Source organism: Rhinolophus sinicus, linkage group LG16, assembly GCF_036562045.2.
Source record: "Rhinolophus sinicus isolate RSC01 linkage group LG16, ASM3656204v1, whole genome shotgun sequence".
NCBI classification, from domain to species: domain Eukaryota; kingdom Metazoa; phylum Chordata; class Mammalia; order Chiroptera; family Rhinolophidae; genus Rhinolophus; species Rhinolophus sinicus.
The window spans coordinates 24756882-24784632 of record NC_133765.1 but is presented as its reverse complement, the minus strand read 5'-3'; the positions used below and the strand labels follow the sequence as shown (position 1 = coordinate 24784632).

Genomic DNA, 27751 nt, shown 5'->3' with positions numbered 1-27751 from the left:
TAGAATTATCAACAAAACTCACTTTTAATGATGGTGTTGACCTGAGGAATCTCCAGACAGAGGCTTGTGGCCTGAGGGGACCACCCGTGAAGAACTTGCCCAGGTCTTGGACCAAGAGGCTCCCAGAGAGAGCTGGCCTCTGAGTGGGAGGGGAGGCCAGGCCCTCTACTGCTTTGAGAAAGACTAGAAATCAGCCGGGGGGAAAGAAACATGGTACAAAATACATTCAGAGCCCCTGGCTGGGCCCTGGGGTGGCCCAAATCCTACAGATGAGGGGACCAGGGGGAGAACCACAGGCATGATTCCTGGGCTCTTCTCTTTGCATGGCCAGGTTCCAAGGGGCGGAATGTATTAGTCGTATTCCTCTTAAAAAAATATATCTCTTTATACTCGCCTTCTCCATAGTCTCTTGGCTGTGTGGGAACGAGCATTTACCTGCACCCCAAGGCTTCAGAGGGGATGCTTGGGGTGGGGGCGGCTCCAGACAGAATATAAAGAGCTGTGACCTATGGCTTTTGTGTCTACATGGTGGGGCATGGTACAGGAGCACAGGTGAGGGCTGGGTGTGACGCCACTGGTCTCCAAGGTGGGGGAAGCAATGGGATCCCGGATCAATGCTTTCTAAGATCCACGATCAGGGAGTCAGGTCCTCAGGAATCCTTTGGTTTGGTGTCTCAGCATCAAGGGAGCAGCGTTTGCATGGAAATGCAGAGCCATCCCATTCATTTCACTCCTTCCCCAAGGGAAGCTGGCTCCGTTGGGCTGTGACCAAGGGAAGGTAGTGGGGGTCTACTTTTGGGTTTGGTTCCACCTGATTTGGGGCACCCTGGCTCTCTCACCTAGACAGCAGAGGATCCATTGGTAGGGGTCAGAGGGCAGTGTGAGACCCATTTTGGACCCCACAGTGGAGAGATGGGTTACTGGGGCTCTCATTTTTTACTCCGATTCTGCACATGGTGTAATTGCTGGTGCCTTGAGGAACCCTGGGAAGTGGGGTCAAGCATCCCAAGGTCACCTCCTGGATACAGCAGGGGAAACAAAGGGCAGAATTCCAGCCCTGGAAGTGGACGGGCAACCGGATGGTTCCTCAGGAGCAGTGTGACCTGGGGGTGGGCTCATGACGCCAGGGACCCTACATGGTGCTGACAATGAACCTACTGTGAGCACCAGTGCTTCCCCACCCCACACAGAATGCCAGCAACCTAAGGCCACAGAGAGACTTCCCAGCAATCTTCCTTCACACAAGCGGCCTGCACCAACCTTGGTGCCAGCGCTTCCTGGGTGGGGCAGAGAAGGGGAGGCTATGAAAGCTCAGCCCCGGCGGGAAGGGTGTCTCGGGCAACTTTTTTACAACAGTCCCTTCAGCTCTTGCATGGAGGTCCCCAACACCTGCGGTGAGGCACCCATGTCTCGGGGACACCCAGGAGCCCTCCCTCCCACAAGGGGAACCCAGAGTGGTGGGGGCAGGGACATGGGAGACAGAAGAGGGTCCATGTGGCTGGAACTCCCCAAATCAGTTGCCTCTGCCATCTCCACAGGGGGCTGTAAGCAGGTGGGGCGTGCTGGACAATCTCTCCCCTTGAGCCTCCTTTGTCATGCAGGAAACTCACTGGAGGCCAACAGCAACCCCTAGCAAAGAGGACAGGTGGGCAGGGGTCCCCGGGGTCTCGAGTCTCCTGCTTGGACGTGTCTCCCAGCCCCGCCCCGAGTGCATCATCTGGGGTAGTAGTCGTCGGGAACCCCTGTGAGGTTCCTGCCTTTGAGGGCCGCGTCCACCATCTTGATGTAGGCGGAGATGGTCTTTTGCATGTCCGCCGTGTAGGGGTCGTACTCCAGCTTCCGGAGGCCCGAGCGCTTGAAGTTGCCGTCCTTCTGGCTCTCCACGCACAGCAGCCGGTCCTCCCGCACGGCCACCCCCAGCAGGCTGACCATCCGGCCCAGCTGGACGAAGAGGTCCTGCTTCAGGTCCTCAAAATGTACCACCAGCACCTTCTTGCCAAACTTGAGCCAGTCGAGCGTGTGCGTGGCCCACCACGGGGCATAGTTCCTCACAAACTCGGGCCACTCTGTGGAGAGGGGAGGGACGGCAGAGTCAGAGGGCAGAGGGCTCCAGGGACAGGGGTCAGAGGGCGCTGGCGGTGGCTGCAGGCATTCACAGCATCTCCAGATTCCTCCCACCTCAGGGCTGCGACTTCTGCCTGGAATAGCCTTAGCCCTTCCTTCTCTTTGGGGAGAACAGTGACATCTGTTTGGTGCTTTACTATACCAAAGACAGACTAGTAACATACAGGAATGTATGTTACTAACGTTTTATATTTTAATATATACTTCTACAGAGGGTGCCAAAAAAATGTATACACATTTTAAGAAAGGAAAACACTGTATTAAAATTGTAATATTCAACATATACTGATAATGAAAGGTGAATACAAGGCACGTGTATACATTTTTTGGCAGCCCTGGTATTAATATATAATACAGGAAACAGATTAATATAGCTATTAATTTACTTATTCCTCACAACAACTCTATGAGGCAGGTATTATTTTCTTCATTTGTTAGAAGAGGAAAGTGAGGCACCGAGAGGTTAAGTAACTTGCTTAAGGTCACACAGCTAATAACTGGCAGGACCAGGATTTGAACCCACACAGTCTGACTTCAAAGTCTGGGCTTTTCACTACCATATCCTGTGTAGTAATAGTTGTCCTGTGTAGTAGTAGTAGTATCTTCTTATAGGATAATAACAGGGCCACTGTACAGAGTAAGTGGGTAAAGCATATCAAGTTTTTAGCATGGTACCCTGTAGCCAGGAGGTGCTCAGTACACATTGGCTCTTATTACTGGGAGTATTCTGGCCTTGGGTAAAATGTTATCTTTCCTGACTCCCCAGCCTCAGGCAGGTGCCTTCTCTGGACTTCATAGCCTCCACTGTACCCGCCACATATGTTATCTGTCTCCCCAGCATACTGTGGGGCTGTGCATAGTGAAGTCAGATTATTGTCCTCTTTCCACCTTTCTGTTCTACCGTTCTTTCTTTGCTTTGTATTGGAGAATCGTGTTCTGTTTCTTTCTGTTGTTTGTTACCTCGCTATGGTAAAATGACAGGATGAATTGTCACCAAAATTGGGAGGGTGTGTTTGGGATCCTCTGACTTGAAAGACAGGCTACAATAGAATTCGGGAGATTCCTCGGGGAGCCCTGGAGAGGAACTCGAAGAGACAGCTGGTCTCCTTGGAACTGGGCTGCTGGAACTCGACAGAAGCCTAAAAGCTGGGGTTACTGGGGGCGGGGGGGTTGGGAAGATGGTGGGGACAGAGAAAGAGATTCCAGCCTATGAGCCTCAGCTGGAGAATTATAGGGCAGGCACACTGAAACCCTGAAGCCAGACCCACTGCTTTTCACGGGGACACCACCACCCGTACCCTCCAGAAGGTTTTGTTTATTGAACGAAGGGCTGTGTGTCACCCAAGCTAGGCTGGGAGCCCAGCTGGTTCTTAATAACTAAATCCCCATGCCTTTCTGGGTAATGGATACCCATGATTTCATTTAATCCTAACGACCACCCTGAAAGGAAAGGACTAGTGTGCACTTATCCCCAGTGAGGAAACTGAGTCTCAGAGAGGTGAAGTGACTTGCCCAAGGCCACACAGCCAGGAAGCACTACCCTGACCTGCCTGATTCCAGGTCCTGATCTTTCCCAGGCACCAGCAACCTCACCCCCACTTCTTCCCACTGTCTTACACCCAGCAGGGCCTCAATAAATGGTTGTTGAACTAAATTGAAATTCTCAACTGCCAAGTTGCAACGTGATAAAGGACTCCTCTTTCTTGGCAGAACACATCGAAATCTGTGGTGGGGCTCCTGCTCCCCCAGGGCTCCCCTGGAACACCAAGGCTGCTTGGGAAATATTTATGCTGGTGACAAGGATATTTTTTATCCTTAAAATATATTATTTACAATGTATCTAGCTAATTGGGCCCATACTGCTATAATGGGCTAAGACCAGATGTATCTGGATGATTAGAAAAAATTTAGCATGGGTACACGTATGGTCTATTTTATTTTTTTATTTTTTATTTTTATTTTTTAGAATTTCTCCACTACTGTGTCACCTCACAGCATTCCTGGTGATTCAGGACAACGGCTCATCCCATGGCAGATGCCCGCCTGGATGGATACAGTGCTCAGACACTCAGTGAAACACAGACCTATCTGTACACTTCTAGGCCTGGCCCCTTCTGACCATCTCAATTGGTAGCTGGAGGAGGGCTGCAGGGTGGTCCTCAAAGAGAAGGAAGGACCCTTCTGCATGGTGGTCGGGGTCCCCCAGCTGGTACCCCTAGCCCTGGATGCAGGTGGGATGGAGATGACATGGCGTCCTGTTGCCTGCGCACCTACTGTGTGTCGGGGCTGTGTTGGGCACTTTGCCTGCATTGTCTCATGCAGTGCCCACGAGAAGACTGGAGAGTAGGAACTATTAGCCCCATTTTATACACAGGGGGAAAGGAGGCTCAGCGGCATGAAGCCACTTGCTGAAGGTCACACGGTGGGCATCCAAAGCCGGATTTGAACCCGTCTATCCCAGCCCGAGCCAGGCTCCCACCCTCCCGGCAAACCCTTTGAGAGCTCCTGATCTGATCAGCTCAGGCATCTTCTCCCTCCCGCTCCTACTCTACTACTGCTCACAACGCCTTCGGGGTTGTCTAAAACCTGGGGTTTGTCCACAGATGGCTTGAGAGTCCGACTGCCAGTGTTCGAAACTCAGCTCCCTCCCTACATTTGCTGTGTGACCTTCGGGACATTAGTCGATCTCCTTGAGTCTCAGTTACCCATCTGCAAAATGGTGACTGTGCTAAGACCCGCACCCTAGAGGCTCTGCAGATGGAATGGAATCAGATTTGCCAAGACCCTGGCACACGGCCTTGGATACAGGAGGTGCTTGTAAATGCTAGCTCCAGTTACAATTATTCTTGATGTTGGCCCCCTGGCATCTCCGGGACGTCCTGCAGCCCCCATCATGTTGGTCAGAGCTTCCCTACAACACCATATTTGATATTCAGGATGTTTCAGCAGCAGATGTCCCCCCCCCCCCCAACCGGCACAGATTCCCCACGTGAAGCTCCTCAATTACTTCATTAGAAAGGAGAAGAATAAAAATGAAAAACAAAAGCCCTCGATTAGCTCAGGATTTCTGGGAATTGATTGCTGCCTTCAAATTGGGTAATGAAGGCAGCTGAGCTCAGGACCACGGGTAACCAGGGCTGGTTCCACCGGAACTGTCACACATGTGGGCCTGGCAGGGCACAGGCTGGCCACTCTTCGCTCCATCTTCCTGCCCATGGGAGGAACTGGGGTCTGATTAATAGCTTAACTGTACTTAATTCTCCACGGAATCACTAAACACAGTCTCTGTTTCATTAAACAGATCCAGGACAATTCACCTTGTGTAATCATATCACATAAAACTTTGCTTTGGACGCACTCCAGGGAGATTGTAAAATTAATGTTATGGAACAAAAAGTCGGGGTGGGGGAGGGCATTGCAGGAGCCTCCACCCACCTATAACTGGGAGAGGACAGGGCAGGGTGGGTAGACACGCTCAACAGCTGGGTGACCTCTGCTCTGGTGGTGGTGGGGGGCGACCCTTACATTCTAGGTTGAGGGCTTCCAAAAGCAATTCTCAAACGTTCAAGTGCACACAAAGCTTCTGGGGGAATCTTGCTAAAATGCTAATTATGATCCAGTAGAGCCTGGGGGTGTGGGGGCCTGAGAATTGCTTTTCTAGAACTTTCCCTGGTGAAGCCCATGCTGCTGGTCTACACGCCACACTTGGAACAGCAAGGATTTAAACGAGTGGAGTGGTTCTATTATAAAACTGGAGGGTGCGTCGGAAATACCTGGAAGAATTGCTAAAATACAGACTGAAGGGCCCCCTCCTAGAGTTGCTGAGTCATCAGGTCTGGGTGGAGCCTGAGAATTTGCATTTCCTACAAGTTCCCAAATGGTATTGACATTGCTGGTGCAGGAGCCTGTCATGTGGAGTGTCATGCAGGGTCTCTGGTCCCGCTCCCCACATAAGAACGCAGGACATGGCGAGGCCAAAAAGGAACACCCACGGAGCCATAGATAGGGGAGTCATACAGCTATAGTCTCACTGGCGGCTGGGTTGGAGACACAGGAAGCAGGAGCCACACTATCTGCAACCCGCCATCCACCCACTTGTCTCTGCCAACCAACCTCACTGGCTAGCTGCAATCTGCTCTTGCTAGTTCAGCCACCATCTTCTTGCTAGCCCTCATTTGCTGCTAGTGTAGCCACGGCAGTTATATTAGTGGCCTATGGCTCACTGGTTACAGCTGATGGCCAACTCGTCACAGCTGATGGCCATCCAATCACAGTTGATGGCCATTTACTACCTGAGGGAGCACCTTTCCATGTGAGGGTAAGAGCTTGGAAACTGTACTCCTGGCTCTGTCCCCACAGGGCCCTACAGCAAAGGTCTCAAACTTAAGTGCCTACGGGATCCAGATGTTAACAAAATGAGAGGAACGGGCTGGGTGGGGACGGTGGGGTTTGGGTTCTTTGGGGGAAGGCTCTCAGCCAGAGCACTTGAAGACTTGGGTCAGGCCTGGGAGGGGGCACTGGGAGAAGCACCCCCCATCTCAGACTAATGTGGGGACCCCCACTATGACATGCTTATGCTGGAACACCCTCTCCCCCATCCCCTGCAGCCTCTTGGCTCCACCTGTTCTGACGCCTCCCTTATCTTTGGTTTTAAAGCTCCCAGTTGTCTTGAAGAAGGAAAAAGAGGTAAGGCAGCTCCCGGGAATTAAAATTGTCTGAACATGAGACAAGGGGCTATGCCAGGAGAGGAGAACCTCTGAATGGATGCATCAGAAAGTCAGCAACACCCCCAGGTAAGAGAGAATAGCTAATGCCTGGGTTTGAATCCCAGCTGTATCTATACCTGGGGCTTTAGCCACGGGACTTGTTCCCTTCCTGGGATGGTTTTCTCACCCGGGAAATGGAATGGTAGGATGGTTATGGCCACCTTCCTTACCTCCTTGGTAATTGGAAGGTTTCAATGAGATAATGAAGGCTAAATGCCTGGTCCCCCATGAACTTCCTGAGTCCCCTCCCTTTTCACTTGGGGCAGCAGGATGCCTGGGAAGTGGAGAGCTGGGTTCTAGTCCTGCCACTATGTGCCAAAGTGACCCTGCCGCTTTATGGGCCTGTTTCCCCATTAATAAACAGGATGAAACAGTGGTTCTCAGTCCTGTGTGTACACTGGAAGCAGCTGGGAGCTTTAAAAAATACTGATTCCCAGGCTCCACTCGAGTAATGGTCCAGGGTATGGCCTGGGCACTGGGATTTTCCCATACTGCTCTGGGGATGCTGGTGTGCAGCCGGGCAGAGGACCACTGGGTTCAGTCATCTCCCAGGTCCTTTCCAGCTTGACAAGCAGAGTCTCTGCTCCCAGGACTGGCTCTTGCCATTTGCTTTTGCAGAACTTCTCTGCCTGCCCCTGACTAGTGTTCACTGTCAGTTGTTCTACAAATAAATAATTCAGAGGCCTGTTTATTCCTGGGAACAAGGGAACAAATGTCACCACCTGTCCAACTTCCACCTCCTCAGAGAGGGGGAGCCAGGCCGTGGAGGGACAGATGGGCCTCCTTGAGTGAAAGGAAACCAGAGCACAGTTGGTCAGGCAGGCCCAAGAATTTTAATGAATGACATCAGTGTTGAGGGTGTGATTGGTGGGTCACGGAATTAACATCATCCTGCCATGCTCAGGTCCGCTCTGGGGAGGGGCTGGAGCTTTGGTGTAGCTGGGAGCCAGGGGGACGGTTTGAAGGAGCAGGAAGGACCCCTGGGCTTGAGGCTGGATGAGGTGGGAGGAACTCACATTTACAGAGCACCTACTGGGTGTCAGAGGCTCTGGGCTGGGTGAATCATATCCATTGACGTTTCACCTATTCCATTATTATGGGTTTGCACAGTGGTTAAGGACATGGGCTCTGGAGCAAGACTCCCTGGGTTCAAACCCCAGCTCTATCACTTTCTAGAAAAGGTCCTTCACCTCCCTGAACTTAGCTTGTCCCATCAACTTAGCTTGTCTCGTCTATTTAAAAAATGCATTATTTGGGGGATTTAAGATACTCATGGGTGTTTCTTGTGATGGTGATAATTGACATGGGCTTTTGCGACCTAGGGGGCTTAAAGGTACCCAAGATGGCAGATGGGTCAGATCCCAAAGTTTCTCACCATGACCCTGGGCTGCCACCCTGCCTTGAGACATTCATCCACACAGCAGTTATGTATCAATAAGTGTCAGAGTTGAATCTCAAACCCAGGTCATCTTAATGAAGTTCAGTGCTCGGGGGCCATCACTGTCACTTACCAGCTGTGTGACCTGGGGCAAGTCACTTAACTTCTCTGAGCCTCCCAACACACAGTTGTTGAGAGTTTTCATTAAAATGATGCTCTGTTAAGTGATCATTTGGGACCTCACAGGTGCCCTCAGGGCCACTCCGCTACTGAACTTGGGCTGGGCTGGATTCAGGTCTCCTGACTCCCTCCCAGGAAAGGGCTCTTGAACCTGCTTCAATCAATCCCACAGGAGGGTCTCCATTTCCATAATGAATCACATCTACTGACTTTAAAGGGTTAAACCTTAGAGCTCCACCCCAGTCGTTATGCCCTACTTTATAGATGGGACAATCTAAGTCCTGGGAGGTAAAGGTGCTTTTCCTGGAAGTGGTAGAGCTGGGGTTTGAACCCACATAGCCTTGCTGTCGGGCCCGTGTTTGTTACCAGTGTGCTACCATAACAGCCCAGCTCACAGAGGCTGATGCTGGGATGTGGGGAGCGCACCTCCTTGGCTATCAGCTGATAAACTGGAGCCTCCCACCCCCAGGCCCTGCCCCTCCCCCAGGCCCTGCCCCTCCCCCAGGCCCTGCCCCTCCCCCAGGCCCTGCCCCTCCCCCCAGGCCCTGCCCCTCCCCCCGCAGTACCTTTGCCCTTCCAGTGCGCATGCGCAGCAAAGCCGATGTGGCCGCCATATTTCCGGTTGAACTCCGCCATGAGGGCCTTGTAGGGGTTACGGATGAGCAGGATGGCCGCGTCGAAGGCCTCGATCTCCTTCTGGCCGCTCTCGTGTGTCTTGATGCAGATGGTCCTCCCGCTGCGCCAGTGGTCCCGCTCACCTTTAAACCCTTCCCACAGCCAAGGGGGTGGGGAACATGGCAGGTAAATTGGGGGAGGCAAGAAGTCCACCACACCCCCTTCCGAGCCACTTCAGGGGTCCTCATATGTTCACTCGCCAACTCCTTCATTTACTGACATATTTATTGAGCACCTACTATGTGCCAGGCACTGTGCTGGGAGCTGGGGATAAAATGATTTGCATGAAGTTCCATGGTTCTTACTGTTTTTGAGAGTCAGATTATTCAACTAGTGACACAAATGAATGTGAGGTCACTGCCATGATTAGTGCTACAGAAAAGAAGCATTTGTGCTTGGGTTCCATGAGAGGGGCCTGACAGTGATATGTTGGATGATGCATGATTGATTCTCTTTGGGTGGAGTCTACATCCCCCCCCCACACTGATGTTGGGCATGGCCATATGACTTGCTTTGACCAGTGGAATGAGGGTGGGGGTGGGTCTTTGCCAAAGTCTCAAGTTACATCACATGTTTCTGTTCGCTCTTGTGTGCTTTTGCAAACACGGTGAGGACATGCCATGGAGGGCTGTTGGTCCCAGATGGTGAGAGACACATGAAATTGATGTGGATTCAACCTGGAGTCTGGAGCTGAGCAGCCTAGCCAAGATCACTGCCCTAGTCAGGTGGCATCCAGGAAGGTTTTCTGGGGGGAAGAAGTGCTTAAACTGAGAACTGAAGGATGAGGAGGAATTTACTAGCCCAAGAGAGAAGCGATAGGTGGTGGGAACAGCAGGTGCAAAGGCCCTGTGGTCAGTGGGAAGAGACGTGTCACCTTGGAGTGACTGCTAAGTGAGAGCAGAGAGCAAACAGGGAGTATGAGGCTGGGAGGGTTGTAGGGGATGTGATGAGGAGTTCACTCCTAGAAAGAAAGAATGGGCAGCCCCGAAAAGGATTTAAGCAAAAGGGAGGAGGGACATGATCAGGTTTTCATTTCAAAAGCTGAGGAACTGAGAGACGTCCTGAGTAGCTAGAGAGTAGGGAGAGTAGGGGAACGCTTCAATTGCACCAAGTCTGTGCTGGACACTGGTCTGAGCCCTTTACATGTATTAGGCAACTCAATTCTCTCAACAATCCTATGAGGAATTTTAAAGATAAGAAAACTTAGGCATAGAAAGATCAACAAACTTGCCCAAGTTACAGAACTAGTGAGAGGCAGAGCTGAGATTCAAACCCAAGCCATCCAGGCACCCAAGACTGTGTTCTTCACCATCAAAGCCTCCCACCCTCGTGAAAGCTAAGGCATTTGTATGGTATCTTGAAAGGCAAGTAGAAATATTATTGCACTAGTCTTTCAAGAATACTGACTTTGTTCTCAACTCAATGAGTGATCCTGGACATCATGTCATCTCTTTGGACTTCAGTTTCCTCATCTGTAAAATGGAACCATTCAGCTTCTCCTTCACAGGGCTGATGTGAGAAATCAGTGAGGCACACAGTAAGATTTTAATAAATGGCAGCTAGTGTGGAACAAGTCTCGAGGTGAAATCTTGGGCTGAGACTTCATCCTGCCTCATCAAGTCTGGAGTAGGTTCTTCCTTCTTTGCCCACTCACAAGCATTTCAAAGGCTTTGTGCTCTGGCTTTTAATGTGGATTAAGGTGAGGTTAGCAGGGTACCTCCTCCTCTTCCTGGAGATCAGGGTTCAGAGAGGTGCAGCCCTCCTTGCAGGGCCACAGGGCAGAAGAGCCAGGAATGGAATGTGATTTCCTGAGTCAAATTTTATCCTGGGACTTGCCAAGCTATAATAAGTTGCAAGGATTAGCCTAATCTTGCAAATTAACACTGGCCCGTATCCATGAGAGAACATTAATCTACAATCTTTGAGGCCCATCGGAAGCACAGTATCATGGGATAAATTGCTGGGGGAAAATTGCTTCTTGAGGGCAATGAGGAGTGGGCTATGGGAGCTTGAAAGAGAGCTTGGGCCATAAATGTTTACCCAGAAGGCAGCACCGGAAACAATTTCATGTCATGTGGGCATGCATTCCATTGGTGGAGCTCTCCATGACATAGACAAAGGACTTCCCATCTATGATTTCATTTTGTCTTCACCAAAATCCATTTCACTATGAGCACAGCAAGGTAAAACATAGGGAGGTGTACACAAGAAGCCATGCAGATTCTCAGAGAAGGAAAATAGATACATGACAGATTAGTCAAACTAATTTAAATTGGTTCCATGCATTGTGAGAATCACTTCTCTTTGTTCCACGATGGGGTCAATCTAGCACAGCATTTATCAAGATAAAAACAGAAAAACTGAATGCAGGGAGAGATCTGCTCCAGATTCTAGATTTTGGTTGCCTGGGGAGTTAGTCAATACGGAATACTGAAAATGTAGGGAGGAAAGGAAAATTCCATTTAGCAGATTGTCTCCCAGGGAGAGAAGAGTCCCATGTCTGGAAAGCAGGCTTTCAGAAGGTACGTGGAATGAACTTGCCTGAGAAACAACAGATGGTTGCTCAACTGTCCCCTAAGCAGGCCCCTCTAGGTAACTGCAGCGGAATCAGGGATGCAAACTTGGGGCCGGAGCAGAATTGCTGAACCCTACCACCAGGGGGCTCCCATCTCCACTTTTCTCTGACACAGGACCCATCACCTCCTTTACATAAATGTGGAATATTTAAATCATGACTTTGAAGGGTCACAATGACACAGCTTATCTGGGGCACCCACATAACTCTAGGGACTAGACAATTCTCCTAGGATTTGGAGAAATGACCTTGCAGGTTTAGGCCACAGGAAGAACAAGACATGTTTTCTCCTTCTCTTCTCCCCACCCCCCAATATTATAGTTGCCTATGCATTTTGCAGTTAGGGAAACTGAGGCACAGAGATGGGCAGTGGCAAAGACTCCACATCTCTGCATGCCCTGGAGTTTACTGGGGCAGGAAAGGCCCACTCCTGGCTTTGGACATGGGCATGCTGGGGGCTGGTGGTCTTCCAGGAACAATGGGGTTTGTTCTGAGGCGGTCCTCAGAAATTCTTGTCCTTTGTCAGCTGAGAGGCTGCCTTATCTATCTCCTGCCCCATCTGTAGGCATCTGGAAGCTAAGAAGGGCCCTGCCCAACTCTGGGCTGTTGTCCCAGCCCCTTCCTATTCAGAGATCTGGCTTCTGAGACCTGACAGGCCAGAGTTTGAGCCTGGACTCAGGGCTGTAGAGTCCCCAAGATGCGGAGGGGGAAAGAGAAGGGATATAAAGCCCAGGGAGAGGGGGAGAGGGAAGCGAAGGACAGAAACAGAAAGATGTCTGGAGAGACGGATGGTTGAGACAAAGCGAGGGAGTAGAAGGAGAGAGAAACAGACACAGAAACAAAATAAGGAGACAGGACAGAGACACAAAGATAGAAGGAAATAGAGGGAGACAGAGGTACGTATAACAAGACAGAGAGACACAGAGAAAGGGGGGGGAGGAAGAGAGGGGGCGAGAGAGAGAGAAATAGACAGTCACAGAGAAAACCATGCTTTGCACATGGCCAAACTCCTTCGGTCAGGGAAGAGAAGGCAAAACTCACGTGGGACAGACACCTGGATTCTGGGAGGGAAGGGTTCTTTCGTTCGTTCATTCATTCATTCAATTCCCTCCCTCTTTTACTCAACAGCCCTTTGGTGGGGTGGGTCTTTTGCCAGAATGAAGCAAGAAAAGGTAGCAGAGAAAGTGGAGGAAGAGGAGGATGTCAGCAGCCCTGCAGACCTAGAGGGCCCTGAGGGGTCACCCCAATGACACATGCTTGTAACAGAGGAGGGAATGGAGGTCTCAAGTAGAAGGGGGACATGACCCCAGTTCTCCAGCTAGTTGGTAGCAGAGATGAGGGAGGAAACTCTAAAGGGCTTATACAAATCAGCAAGAATCACTGGAGCATCAGCTTATACAGAACCCCCTGCCCCCCTCAGGCCCATCACTGAGGCCCCCTCACTTCTAATCAAGGACCTCCTAAGTGCCCCTCCCCACTGTCCCCTGTCCCCACCATGTTGTTCCCCTAGATGATCCTGGAGGCTAAATGTCCCCTATCCTACCCCTGTGGCCAGACGGGTTATTTCACACGACTTTTCTGCTTAAAATTCTCTATACCCCTCCCCTAACCCACCCCCCATTGCCCCCAGCATAATGTGCACAGCTCTCAGGAGAGCATTCCAGGGGCTTTGCCTTGTCCAGCCCTGGCTGCCCCTCCTGCCTCATGCCCCAGCCCCCACCCCCTTCACTGCCCAGTATCGTCAAACTACTGCCATTCACCCATCATGCTGTGTCACACCCCCTCTCCTCCTTGGCGCCCACACCATGGCCTCTGCCTGGGACTCCCTCCTGTCCTTTTGGGTAAGTCCGACCCACCTTCTGTGCACACACCCCAAGACTGAGTTACAAAATATATAAATCACCTGTCACAGCGCTGGGCCCATCACAGACATTCAATAAATGCCGGCGATTATTAGTATTATTAACAGTGACATGAATACAGGAACAATAATAATGGCTGTGACGCTGGAGTGCCCTGGGTCCAAGGAAGATAAAAGAGAAGGACACCTAAGTCTGCCAGAGACTTTGCAAAGGGGGCCGTGACCTGGGAGCAGGTTCCAGGCAGATGAATGAGAATTAGGGTGGGGGCAGGGCTGATGTCCCAGGGAGAGGAGACAGCAGGTGCCAATCAATGTCTGGTGTGTTTTCCAACTACAGATTGCTTATTATGCCCAGAGTCTGATGCATGAAAGGGGCAGAACTGCCCTCCAGTGGGGGCAAATTACCCCTCCCTCTGGCACCACCTCCTGCTTCCCCCATGCTCCAGGACCCATCAGCTTGAGGATTTCATTAAGTTAAGCATTTCTCAGCTGCAAAGGTGATGGCAGAGGGACGTGGGGGTTGGCCAGATTGACTGAAGCTACTGCGGGGCAGGAGTCCCTCTTTGCCTGCCCTCCACTGTCAGCCCTGAACTCCCATGGAGAGCTTATTGTTTCCTGCCAGGGCTCAGGCCACAGGAAGTATTTTTAAGCCCCTAGTCAAAAGGCAGCTCCACTCAAAGCTTCAGGCGCCTGTGACCTGCCCACAAACCTCTGCCTTTTCTGTGGGACTTAAGGAAACATTGCACAGACTGAGCCAGGGGAATGGCCAGGGAGGGTTGATGCTTGCTTTTTCTCTTCTTTCCTTCTTCCCTTTCTCCCTCCCTCCCTTTCTTGTTAAAATTTTAGTAAACACCTCACTCGATTAATTATTGACTCTTGATATTCCCCAAGACTTGAGTATTAAAAATAGAGAACAAAGACCAATGTTTTGAATGTTGTGGGTCTGGAAGTGAGAATACGGGGTTCCTAGTCTAGGGCCAGGGGTCTCATTTTGACTTTGCACCAGAGTCACCTTGGGGTGATCACCTGGGAGCTTTGAAAACATACCGATGCGCTGACCACTGCCAAGAGTCGGATGGAAACAGTCTCCGTGCAGCCTGGGTATCAGGACATCAAAAGCTCCCCGGTGATTCTAATGTGTAGGGACACGTCATAGAGACCGACCCCCTTGGACTTTGACAGAAGAGTTGCCTGTGTTGGTTACATGTCATTTGAAAAATCATGTATATTTTCTAACACAGAATCACACATTATCTTACTATGTTTTTTCAAAATCTCTGTAACTTCTCTAATCTCGATAATATGACATCCCCATATTATAGATGAGGAAACTGAATCTCAGAGAGGTGAAGAATCTTGCCGAAGGTCCCACAGCTGATAAGTAACAGAGTTCAGATAGAAACTCCGATCTGTTTCCATCCTGAGATTCCCTGTCTGAGGTGAGGGGGTTGCGTGAGGTGAGCGGTGTTGAAGACCTGGCGTGTAGGCTACCATTCCCCCTTCCACACCCGCCACTGGCATCACTACTGTAATAGATTAAGGCACTTGGTTTCTGAGGGAGAACAGAACCTCAGAATCCTTCTTAACACATTATCCTGAGGACGGAAAAGGGGACACAGGTTAAACCTGACAAGCTCAGGAGACTGAAAATAACCACATAACATGGTGTGAGCATAAAAAATTTCATAACTGTGGGCCATGGCGGGAAGTCACATCGTTTGCTTCCTTCATAAGTTAATCTGTGCCTTTCAGTGGGCCTGTCTGTTGTCGTTTTGCACCTAGGATGACATCCTTGGAATGTCAGTAATCCCTTTTTCTGGACCAGAGCAGGAAAGTACAGAATCCCTCATTATCATTCTTATCCCTTGATTACCCTCTCTGTGTGAACTATTAACTATCCTGTACCCCCACCCATGTGAAAGAAGTAGCTGTTTCTCCAGTTTACTTTTAGCCAATCCCAGAGATTTCCCCGCTTTGCTTTCTCCCACCCCCATAATCTATCACCAAGGATTTCATGTAACCCTTCTCCTTGGATTCTCTGTATAAAATAAGCTGCAAACTGCCATTTCGCAGAGCATTTTTTTTCAATCCGTTGTGATTTTGCTTCCCGGCAATTGTCGACAGTTAGGCTCAAATAAACTCTTACATGTTTTCTCTTAGGCTGGATGTTTTTCGTCGACAAGCCTAAAGCAAGGATTCATTGGAACTGACACACGTGATGAAACTACTTTGGATGCCTTAACTAAATAATCCTTAAGGACCCTTCTATGTGTGACATTCTAGGTTTCCATGAGGAGGGTGGCAGCAGCCACAGCCAGGAAGGTTAGGCTGTAGACCAGACAGACACAGGATGCTTTCTGAGCCTGCTTTCCCCAGCCACTGCCCCGGGACATGCCAGAGACATTCTAGAACGTGACTGGGCTCCTCCCATAAAGCCAGCACAGCTTAGGTTAAGAGCAGAAATACTGTTGACAGCCAGGCCTGGGTTCAAATCCTGGTATAAACATGCAAAACCCTCAGCTAGGAGCCTCGTACATAAGAGACGCTCCACAAATGATTGCCTAATTCAAAACTGAAAACTAATAAATATACAAAAAGTCAGGACTCTAAGGTGGACCCTATACCCCACCCCTTGCCAACTCCATCCTTTGACCCGTTCCTTTTCAACTTTCTTGCCTTTCCTCCCTTACTCTCTGTCTCCCACCTGCTTTTCACCCTCTGACAGACATAGCCCGTGGCTCTCCTTGAGCTGGGGTTCAGGGATGCTCTTTGTCAACACCTGCTCCTGGCCAGTGCCTGGCATCCAGACCATAGAATTCACAGCCTACATTTATGAACGCTTACTAGGTATTAAGCATGTTACATATACCAACTCATTAACCTTCATAACAACCTCACCAGGTACATACTGTTATCTCTAATTTGTGCATGATGACACAGGATCAGAGAGGTATAGTAACTTGCTCAAAGTCACACAGCTGAGAAGTGGTCATTATCTAGTTTGCAGACACAAAGACTCATGGCCTAAGGCTGCTCCACATGGAGACTCAAAACCCCTCCAGAGCTTCCCTGATACCCCGTAATCCCCCTCCACCTTGTCCGGAAGGGGGCTTCACACCTCATGGTCATTTCATCCAAGATTTCCACTTCCCCAGTAAGAAACTCCAGGAATTTGTGGTTCAGTAGTAAGAGTGTGGGCTTTGAAACCAGGAAACGCTAGGGTGCAACTGTGGATCAGTCCACTGAAAATGATCTGTGTGACTCTGGGTATAAGTGACTTCTCCTCTCCAGGCCTCAGTTTTCACATCTGGGAAATAGTACCATCACCCTACCGCCCAGGTTTACTGTGCAGGGTTAAACAAAAATGGAGCACCTGGCACAGTGCTTGGCACATCGTAGGTGGCCAAGAGAATACCTGTGGCAATCTGACCTACACAAATAGCCTGGCACACAGTTGGCACTCCATAAATGCCTGCTGGGAAGCCAAGCTTTGGAAGCACATCAGAACATAGCAGGGCTCAGTAAACACCTGTGAATGGAGAGAAAATAAAGCACCCACACAGCAACTATCATTAACTTCAATGTAAATTAAGATACCTGAGGAGCAGTAGTAGGTGCTCAATAAATGGCCCCAAAGTGACCATGGACCTCTGTGTACAGCACAGTTGCTGGTCAGTAAATGTCTGTGATGAGGTATCTGCACACTGCAGGTGCTCAAGGAATGTCTGTAGTGATCTAAATGGAGGGCAGGTACCAGGTGCATAACAGGTGCGTGATCAACGTCCATTATTGAACAGATGCAGGTGAGGTACCCAGGACACGATGCTCAGGAAGATGTTTGTAGACAGAAGCCAAGAGAAGGTACCAAGCACATAGTAGGTCTCAATAAACATGCCCAGGCGGGCTGAGCAGCACACAGTAGGTGCTCAAGAAGGGTATCCCCATGCCCTCGTAGTGGGTCCTCCCTGCTGCCCTCCGCCTCCTTACCTTTGTTGTAGAGAGAACCATCAAAGTAGTAGCTGCCAGTGTAGAAGCCGGTGGCCAGCTCGATCAGGTGGCGAGCCCACGTGTTGCCGGCGCCCGGGAAGCTGGCCAGTGCGATGAGCTGCTTGGACTTGGCTGGAAGGAACCTTCTGTCCATGCAGCGATTGTCTGCAAAGGGCAGGACACAGACAGGGGGCAGGGGCAGATGGAGCCTGGGTGTGAGTCCCACCCCTGCCACTACCCAGCCATGTGACCCAGTGCACATGACGAAACCTCTTCTGGGCCTCAGTTTCCCCACCTGTAAAATGGGGGAAATGGTTCCTCCCTCACAGGGTCTATGTGAGGATTAAATGACATAATGTTTGAAAAGGGATACGCACATAGTAGGGATTCAATAAAACTCAGCTCGGAGGATGAGTCTTCTCTACTGTCTCCATTTTCTCCCTGGCACCATGAGTCACTTTCTCATATCCCCACCCCTTTCCTCCAGATTCAACCCTCAAATGGTGTCCATCTACATGAGATGCAAGGTTCCTATTTTGGCCTCCAAGGCCTGCGTGGCCCAGCCCTTGCATCTTCCCAGGCTCATCCCACCTACCTGCTCCATCCCACCCCCACCTGCCAGCTACCTGGTATCCCTCATCCGTGCTCTGTTCCTTCCTGACTCGGCACCTTCAGGCATACTGTTTCCTCCGCCTTCACTGCTCCCAACCTGCCTTTGCTGGGTAGACTGCCTCTTATCCTTCTACTCTCGGCTAAACTGGTACCTCCTTCCTGCCTTCCCTGACTCCCTGGGGCTATTGTTAGTGTACTATAGCGTCTCCTTCATGTCGCTTATCACAACTGTAATTCAAAGAATAATCTGTTTAGTCAGAAACCCTGCCTGTATTGCTCTTTGCTGATTCCCCAGTCTGGCATGTAGCAGAGATAATAAATGTTTCTTGGATTGATGGATAGATGGATGGATGGACGGGTAGATGGGTGGGTAGATGAATGGGCGGGTGACAGATGGGTGGACGGGTGGATAGATGGATGCAGTGGTGGTTGGATGGATGGGTGGGTAACAATAATATCTACTTTGTAGAGTGCTTGTAAGCATTAAATGAAATAATGCATGTAATATATTAATACACTAAAGTACTCAAAAGGTGTAGTTATTATTTTTCTCTAGCCCTCAACTTCCACATCTGTAAAATGGGTTGGGCAGGTGACTACCGTTCTGATACTCTTGATTCTCTGCCTTCACAGAGACCTCAGGATGCCACTACTATCAGAGCTCATGGAAAGTACGTGCCTCCACACTTCCCACTGCAACCCATCCTGGAGCTGTGAGAGCACAGTGGTGATTTCTTTTGGTCCCCACAGATGTAAGGGCGGCCCTGTGTAAGCTTTACTATGGAAAAGGAAGAGAGAATCCTGGACTTTTGGTCCCAGCTCTGCTTCTTCATTCTGGGCTGATGACGTCACCTTATTTACCATGATGATGATGCAAGCAAACCTCCCTCTCCTGCCCTTTGAGCTCCCAACACTGCTCTGCACCCCATCCTCTTCCATGGAAGAAAGGGCCATTCCCCGCTCTAGTGTCTTCATCCCTTCTACTCCCCTCTCCCCAGTCTCCTTGCTCCATTGATTTCCCTATATCTTCTCTCTCTCTCTGCGGGCTCCAGCACATGAGTATTCAAACATGAACAAATAGCTCCATCATTAACTCCCCCACCTCCAGCAACCACTTTCTCTCCTTACCCCATCCCCAGGTGTACTTCTGGCAGAGCTGTTCACACACCCCATTCCATGTCCTCCCACTTGCTCCCAACCCTTGCACTCTGGGTTCCTCCCTGCTCACTACACAGAAGCAGCTCCTGCTAACGTCACTGGCGTTCAATCCGGCCTCACCTCACTGGACTACTCAGCAGCATCTGATACCACCCATCACTCTGCCCTGCTTATAATTCTGCCCAAGACGGCCCCCCAGTATGTCCTGTTCTGTGTGATCTGCCATTATTGAAATCTTACTTTGATTACATTGATTTCTTACAACAGTCCTTTGGAAGAAAAGTTAACTCCTAGATTTAAATGACAATTCTGCCACCTGCTTACTGGGTGACCTCAGGAAAAATGATGGACTGAGCCTCAGTTTTCTCACCTGTAAAATGGGACTATTGACAGCAATCGCATCCTGGGTTTGTTAGGAAGGTTAAATGCGAGAATGTGTGTTGAGTGTTAGTGCAGGGGTCACATGCTGTGAGTGCCAATCCACTGTGGCTACCAGCCAGAGGCCCAGCTCTCCTCCCACCTGCCATGTTTAATCTGTTGGTTCAGAGGAGAGCCGACTTTGGAAATAAGAAACCAAGTCTTGGTCTTTGTTGGAACCAAGTGGTAGCTGGGAATGGTTTTCATGGGAACACACTGCAGAAAGGAGCCTAGATGTAAAACCTTCTGGAGTATGGTTATGTTTTTCATTTTGTGCATTTTGCTCTATTGTAAATGTTACTTCAAACAATCATAAGCACATATCAAATTGTAATTAATGATATGCCCACTGAAGTGTAACAATGTTTGCAACTTACTTCGAAAGGCATCAAAAAATAAGGATGGAGAAATGGAAAGATGTATGAAAAAGTAAATATAACAAAATGTTGACAAATGTAAAATCTATGGAATAGTATATGGGTGTTCACTACGTAATTCTTTCAAATTTTTCTGGAGGTTTCACATTTTCTCATAATCAGATGCTGGGAGAGAGAAAGAACCTAGCACTTCAATTTCCCTGGAAAACAGCATTCTCCGTTGAAATACTGCCTGGGAGGCCAAGACCAACTTCAAGGTAAAGGCAGTTAGTTGTTTTCAGCCTGAAAAAGAAAGTTTATTTGGCTCTGAAGCTCCACAAATCAAAGCAGATGCTGGAGACAGTCGTGTGTATAGCTTTGGAATCAGACTGACCTAGGTTTCAATCCAGGATAAGTATGGCCTAGACGTGTGACATTGAACAAAGCACTTCACCTCTCTGAGCCTCGGTTTCCCCACCTGTAAAATGGGGTTAAAATCTTACAGGATTAAATGGATAGTGTGTGTGAGGTATTTGTGGTATATGTTAAAAAGCTGTGGGTAAGAGTACAGTCTCAGGAACCAGATTGTCTGGGCTTGAATCCCAACTCTGCCCTGTTCCAGCTGTATGATTCTGGCTGAGCTACTCAATTCTCTGTGCCAAGTTGCCTCCTTTGTAAGATGGTAATAAAAACAGCACCTCTATCATTGGGTTGTCGTGAGGGTTAGGTGAGTTAATCGGGTCTGAAGAGTTTAGACAGTACCTCGCACAGAATAGTGCTCAATAATTACTTAGTTCCTAGAAAAAGCATTAGGGCTTAGCACATAGTAGGTATACAATAAATGGCAGCCATGGTGAACCAGGCTCTTGGCAGCATGACTCTCAAACCTCCCGTGTGTAGAGACTATAAGCGTGACATGGAAAAATTGAAGAGCAGTAATGGCCTGGGGGCAGGGCACAGGGGAGAGCAAACCAATCGATTAGGCGCTCTTTATTGGCTATTGAAAAGGCTCGGGGCGGCCGGTTTGCTCAGTGGTTAGAGCGCAGTGCTCTTAACACCAAGGTCGCCGGTTTGATTCCCACATGGGCCAGTGAGCTGCACCCTCCACAACTAGATGGAAAACGACTTGACTTGGAGCTAATGGGTCCTGGAAAAACACATTGTTCCCCATATTCCCCAATAAAAATTAAAAGAAAAACAAAGGCTCCAGTGTCTGTTTTGCCCACATCACAGCCGTTCATGGCCATGGGATAATTAACCTGTGCGTGACCCACCCTGTAGCTTGGGACAACCCAGTCCTGCACAGACTAACCAACATTTCCTGAAAACTAACAAACGCTCATCGGTCCTCACTGGAGTCTAAACAAAGCCAAGGGCTGCACTTGCTAAAAGCATTCCCACTCCCTGGGCTCTTAGCAGGACTTTTGCCACCAAGGCAGCGGCCATATTTGGCCACCACTGGTATGCCCATCGGGCCAAGCAGGGGATGGGCTATCGGTGGGGCTGCCACTAGCTCTTACAGCACCTTTGTGCAAATCAGAAAAAGGCGCCCTCCACTTCCTCCGGGCAGATGTGCTGCCATCCGGCGCGCGTGGCATGACAGGCAGAGCATGGGCTGGCTTTCAGGCACCACTTTTCCTGTTGGTTGTGCCTGTGCAGTCCAGGCCCAACCTGCCCCACCATACAAGGCAGCCTGGTTCCTGGGAGACGAAAAAGAAAAGAGGTCTAGCCCCATGGTGGTTGTTGGCTCTCCAGCCTTCAGAGGGTATGGGGGGTGTTCTTTACACTGTGGGCAGAGGTTTCTAGCAGGGGCTTTGGAGTCAGAGAACTGAAAGCAAATCACTCCCGTAGGTGTGTAATTGTGGGCAGTTCCCGACCTCGCTGAGTCTTGCTTCCCCCATCTATAAGACGGGGATGATATTGCCCCAATCATAGGCTTACTGTGGGCTTCACACCAGTAAATGAGGTGAGTCTTGGCATAAGACTAGTACATAGTTGGTGGTCGGTATAGTCACATATTGGGTAATCCTTCCAGGGACACTTTGGGCTGAGTGTCCCAGCAGGGCCCCTCTCAAATGCCACCCGCTTTCTGCGATGCCTCCCTCGGGAGAAAAGATTTTCATCTAGAAACTTTATAAACAGAATGACCTCAGGCAAATCCCTTAAGTGTCTGAGCCTCAGGACCCCCACCTGTAAAGTCAGCATAATGACTATTACCCCCTCATAGGAGAGCTGAGGGTTTCAGGGAGAAAATGCAAACAAAGGACTCCACGTCCAAGGAGTCTGGCCCAAAGAAAGTCCTTGAGAAACCCCAAGTGCCACCGCCACCGCTACCAGCACCATCATCTTTATCATGGTCTGGTGCCCCAAGAGCCGGAAGAGGACACAAACAGTGAATATGGGTTCCACTAGCAAGAGAAGGACAGATGACTGAGATGGAAAGAGAAGAAATTACAGATAAACACACAGAATCCTAGAATTGGGAGGGCCCTTGGAGGTCAACAATCTATAGGTGTATTTTACAGATGGAGAAACTGAGGCCCGGAAAGGAGAAGTGACGTGTCCAGGATCATGCAGCGAGTCTGTGTGATCCCAGTCCAGATGTCCTTCCACTCAATGTCACTGTCTCCCTTACAGGAAGAGAGCCACTCAGGGGGTCCTCCGTATGAGGGAGAGAGATGAAGGTCTTTAGAACCCAGACCCATTGTCTGGGGCCCTCTCTCTGTTGCCTACGTAGGATCGCTAAGCCTGGCCAACTTCACCAGCCCTGCCCTCTGCCCTCTGCCCTGCAAGGCATGGGCCGTACGGAATGGACTGACTGGGGCACCTCTGGGAGAGTGGCCCCTGGGAGAACATCTGGGCATCTGCCCGGGGAAGGCCTGGCTTACCTTGGACCTGCGTCTGGTACACGATGAAGTAACTGGGGGTCCCGCAGCTCTCAAACTCTTCTGCGCTGCACTTCTGGGCACAGAGTTGTTCATCTTCTCTCTCGTGGAGGGGGAATCGCGTGGTGGGGAACCCACAGTGGCAGGCGGTGCCTGCAAGGGCTGCCAGCGGGTATTCCTGTGGATGGAGTGGGAGACGAAGAAGAGTCACTAAATCCCTGGACTCCCCAGACTCTCCATCACTCTCTCCAACTTGAGGATCCCCAAACAGTGAACCCTACTCTTATGATTTTGCCCCATCTGTGTATCTCCTGCACTATTATACAGAGGGTGCAAAAGAAAATGTATACACATGTTTAGAAAGGAAAACTGTATTAAAATTGTAATACTCAATATATACCAATAACAAAAGATGAAAACAGGTCATGTTTGACTTCTACAATGACAATCAGTGTCCAGATACTTCTGATTACGGCAAACTACTGCTTGAGCAACGTTGACCAAAGTGTCCACTTGTATACATTTTTTTGGCACCCCTGGTATATTTTCCAGCTTTATTGAGGTATAATTGACAAATAAAAATTGTGCATATTTGAGGTGTACAACTTGATGTCTTGATATACAAGTATGTATACACTGTGACCAAATACCACAATCAAGCTAATTAATATACCCATCGCCTTACATAGCCACCATTTTCTTTTCGTTTTGCTATACTATTATTTATTGATTTGTTTCCTTTAACTCGCCTTTTGGGACTTAAGTTTCAAAGGAAACGTTATATCACCCCCACAAGTAGTACTTATGGACAAGTAACACTTCCATACGTTTGCATACTGGAAATGCAAATACTACAGAAACCAATGTAATTACATTCTAACTAAGGCACTCTGCCTGCCAAGACTCTGAGCCCCGTGGTAGGCTCCATTTTTCCTGCAAAACGGTGATTAGTTGAGGGTAGAGAGGTGTTAAAGACAATTTAGCACTGAGATGAAGCTTTCCCCTAGAGGACTTGAAAGAAAACTGAAAAAGAAATGCCTTTCTCATGCTGTGTAACCCACCACGGTCAATGCCCCCTGGTCTGACATTAAGACGAAGCCCCTGCTTTGGGAAAAGCCGTCTGAGTCCGTTCTTTTAAGCCCAGGAGGATACTGGGACCTACATGCCTCCACAGTCTTTGTTGGGAGAGCAGCTTCTAATTATTTTATTTGTTCCATGGAACAGCTAAGTGGGAGCAGGATGGACCTGGGGTTTCAGGGCAGTGGACTATGTTTTGTCCAATTGGCTTCTATTCCAGACCCAGAGCCCTGAATTCTCCCCCGGGCTGGATTGGGAAGAATCTGGTAACAAACAAGGTCACACCTACATGGCTGGATCCAGTGGCCTTCGCCAGAGTAGGTTTGATTTCTTTCTTAAGAGGTATTACCGTGCTTCCCTGAAAAGACCTAGCCGGACAATCAGCTCTAATGCGTCTTTTGGAGCAAAAATGAACATAAGACCTGGTATTATATTACATTATATTATATTACATTACATTATATAAGACCCAGTCTTATATTATAGTAAAATAAGACCGGGTCTTATATTAATTTTTGCTCCAAAAGACGCATTAGAGCTGATTGTCTGGCTCGGCCTTATTTTCGGGGAAACACGGTAGCTCTGTCCTGAGTACTGGAGGGTTGGCATAGAATGCTTAAGGCACACTCCTTTGTGGAGTTCACTGTCTGGCCAGGGAAGAAAGATACACACAGTCAGCCATCAAGGATCTCGGGTTGAGAAAGGACCCACAGATCATCCAGTGCAACTGCTATCCAATGCCCAAAGTTCTGGACACCACGCCTGCCTCAGCTTGCACGCCTCCAATGACAGGGAACTCACTCCGTTCCAAGGTGGAATTGTCCTTGCCTTTATTTGGCAATCTTCTATTCATCTTTTAGCCCCAGTTCACAGGTCACCTTCATTCCTGAGCATTCCTCACTACTGGAACAAACACACTTCCTCAGAGGGAGAGAACTCGACCCTGTGTAACTCCTATGCCTTGGATCCACACCAAACAGGCGTACCCCTCCCCCATGTCATGGGTTATAGCAATGACCTCCCTCATCCCCTCTGGGCTGAGGCTTCTCCAGCCAAGCATCCTGTTCCAAACTGCCCCTCCCCGGACTTCCGTGAGTAGGACCCCGGGCTCACCTTCTCTGTGCAGAGGTCCACACACCTGTCCACGGACATGTTCGGCATGGCAGCCGTCATGGGCAAGGCCAGGGAGAGGTTGTCGGGCCTGCGGAAGCAGCCTCGGAAGACCGCACTCCCATCTGGAGAGCCAGAGGGAGAAGGAGTCATCAGATCTAGGCTGAGAGAACCACCTTCCGATGGAAGCACTTTCACACTGAAGCCCAGAGAAGGCAAGAGTCTGCCCAAGAGCACACAGTGAACCAAAGTGGAGACTAACGGAGCTATGTCCCTCAATAGTCTCCTCAATCCTGGCATCTCTGTCAGCCATCCAGGTCACTGAGATGTCCCTGCTGGGCCACATTACCCCTTTCCTGTGTCACCTTCCTATATCCGGTTTCCTCATTCTCAACAGTGGCAACTCCCCATGCCTGGCGATGAGAGACACCACGGAGGGTTTTCATGATCTCATCAGGAGAGGGCCGAGCATGTGGGGATTGTGCGGATGGAGGTAGGCAAAGGGCCCAGGGCTGTCCTGCCCTTCCTCCCATCATCCTGGGCCTTGGGGGAAAACTCTGGGCCCTAGGAGTCTCTGCCCACCCCACACTGAGAACCTTCAAGCTAAAAGGGACCGATGTGTGGGAGGGACTCCTTTTACGATCATCTAATTTGGAAACATCCCGATTGTTGACGCTAAAGAGACAAAGGAGACTTCCTGCCAAGACGTGGGTGGGCCTTGCCCAGTCAGTTGAAGGTCTTCAGGGCAAAACTGAGGCTTCCCAGAGAAGGAATTCTGCCGCAAGACCACAGCATAAACTCCTGCCTGCATTTCCAGCCTGTTGGTCTGCCCTAGAGATTTCAGACTTATCAGCTGTGTGAGCAAATTCCTTACATAAATATACCTCTTTTATCTGTCGATCTATCACTCTATCTATCTATCTAATTTACTGATTCTGTTTCTCTGGAAAACTCTCGATTGACAGAGTAGAATTATCAACAATTTCTGTTTCCATCTCTTTTGTAAAGCTTTTCTAGCTTTTTCTAGAGTGAATATGTAGTTTTTTTTAATGTAATGAAGACACATTTTTTTTTTAAAAGTGGCTCCTGTCACATCTATGGAAAGGCTCTTAAGGCTCATTTAAAATTGGGTTCAGTTGTTCTCAAATGTGAGTTGCACATACCTTTCGAGAGGCACGGCTTTCACAGAAAACAAAGGATGCTGTTGGCACCGCATAAATCAAAACCAGGAGCACTAAATAGGTACATTTATTGAGTACTACGTGTGATCAGCTCTGCTGAGAACGCTACAAACATCATCTCATTGACCTTGAAAACTCCCCAAGGTCTGTAGTCAACTCTCATTTCACAGATGAGAGAAACAGGGCTTAGAGAGGGGTGGTTACGTGACAAACCTGAGGGCTCACCATTAGCAAAAAAACGTACTGAGGATTATCTCAGGGAAAAAAAAAAAGGTTAACCTTTGGGAAAAAGGAGGGGGGGAGAGCGAAGGGAGTTTAAAAATGGCAATTTTACATTTCAGCTGTCAAAAGCGTCGTCGTGATTACTTCTACCACCTGGTACCCAGTAGCCTGCAGTTGTTCATTCTGCGGAGGCCAATCTAGCAAACTAAGAAGACATCTGGAGTTTGGGTAAACGGCTAATTTCCAGAACACGCTGCAGGCTTGCACACACCCAGTGCTGTCTTTCCCCACTGTCCCCATCTCTGGCTCCAGCCTGGTGAGGGAGGCAGTGGCAACGTTGGTGGTGGTTGGGGGTGGTTAGGAGGTTGCTGACTTGCTGTGGGGTCCTTCAGGCCTCAGTTTCCCCACATATAAATGGCGAGGAGCGGGACTTAGACTATGCAGTGATTCTCTTCTGTACAGAACAGCCCTTGACCCCCCAAATGAGGAACTGACACACTCCAAATGCCACCAGTGCCACCAGCCTCCTGTCCCGTGGCCGGGGGTGCTCAGAGGGAAGCCCTGTAAGTTTATCGGCCACCCCGAAGAAGATGCAATGATGCCCACGGAAGGTGCCATACAAGGTGAGGGCAGGGAGGGGATCACGCATTTGAGCTAAAGATTCCCAGCAGTGAGGGGGGAGGCCTGAAACAGTGTGGGCGAACCTTTACTTCATCAGAAAACTCAGCTGGATGCCAGCTCTGGTTACAGTGATGAGATGCTGGCTTTGCTCTCAGAAGACCAGCAGCCAGCAGCCAGGAGCTCTGGTCCTGCCTTTGCTTCCCCTCCCTGGAATGCAGTGTCTACACCTGTCACACAGGCAGCTCTCCTCCCCCTTTGGCCCCTTTGATCTTGGGCAAGTTTCCTCTCCTTTGCGAGCCTTCGTGTTCTCATCTCTAAAATGGAGGCATGAATATTAGGTGGATCATTCAGAGACAGACAGGGATGGGCCTTGTGAGCTGTGAGTACAGCGGGAGGGGCAGCAAAGGTCTGCGGATCTGTCTCCTTGCCGGCTGTCTTCAGACTTCAATGGAAAGGAAGGGAAGGAGGAAGTTGAGTCCCTACCCTGGCATCTCCTCATAGGATTTTTCTCCTGCTTTCCTGGACGTCAGGAGGCCAGGCTGCAAGGGTGGGAAGAGGAAGTTAGA

General features: G+C 49.6%; 1 protein-coding gene across 6 annotated transcripts in view; it reads right to left on the bottom strand.

Annotated features, from left to right (window-relative positions):
• Positions 1-27751, bottom strand: part of WSCD2 (WSC domain containing 2) — a 102336-nt gene continuing 74585 nt past the window's right edge. For 5 of the 6 annotated variants that reach the window (XM_019757473.2, XM_074321634.1, XM_019757472.2 and 2 more), the window contains 5 exons: positions 25165-25286; positions 22978-23152; positions 17547-17711; positions 9015-9215; positions 1-2066 (listed from right to left, as the gene is read on the bottom strand). In XM_019757473.2, the coding sequence (XP_019613032.2) occupies positions 1714-2066; positions 9015-9215; positions 17547-17711; positions 22978-23152; positions 25165-25286 (1016 nt within the window). In that variant the 3' untranslated portion in view covers positions 1-1713. Of the gene's footprint in view, positions 2067-7704; positions 7974-9014; positions 9216-17546; positions 17712-22977; positions 23153-25164; positions 25287-27751 lie in introns of those variants that run through there. The other variant, XM_074321636.1, reaches the window with a different exon arrangement.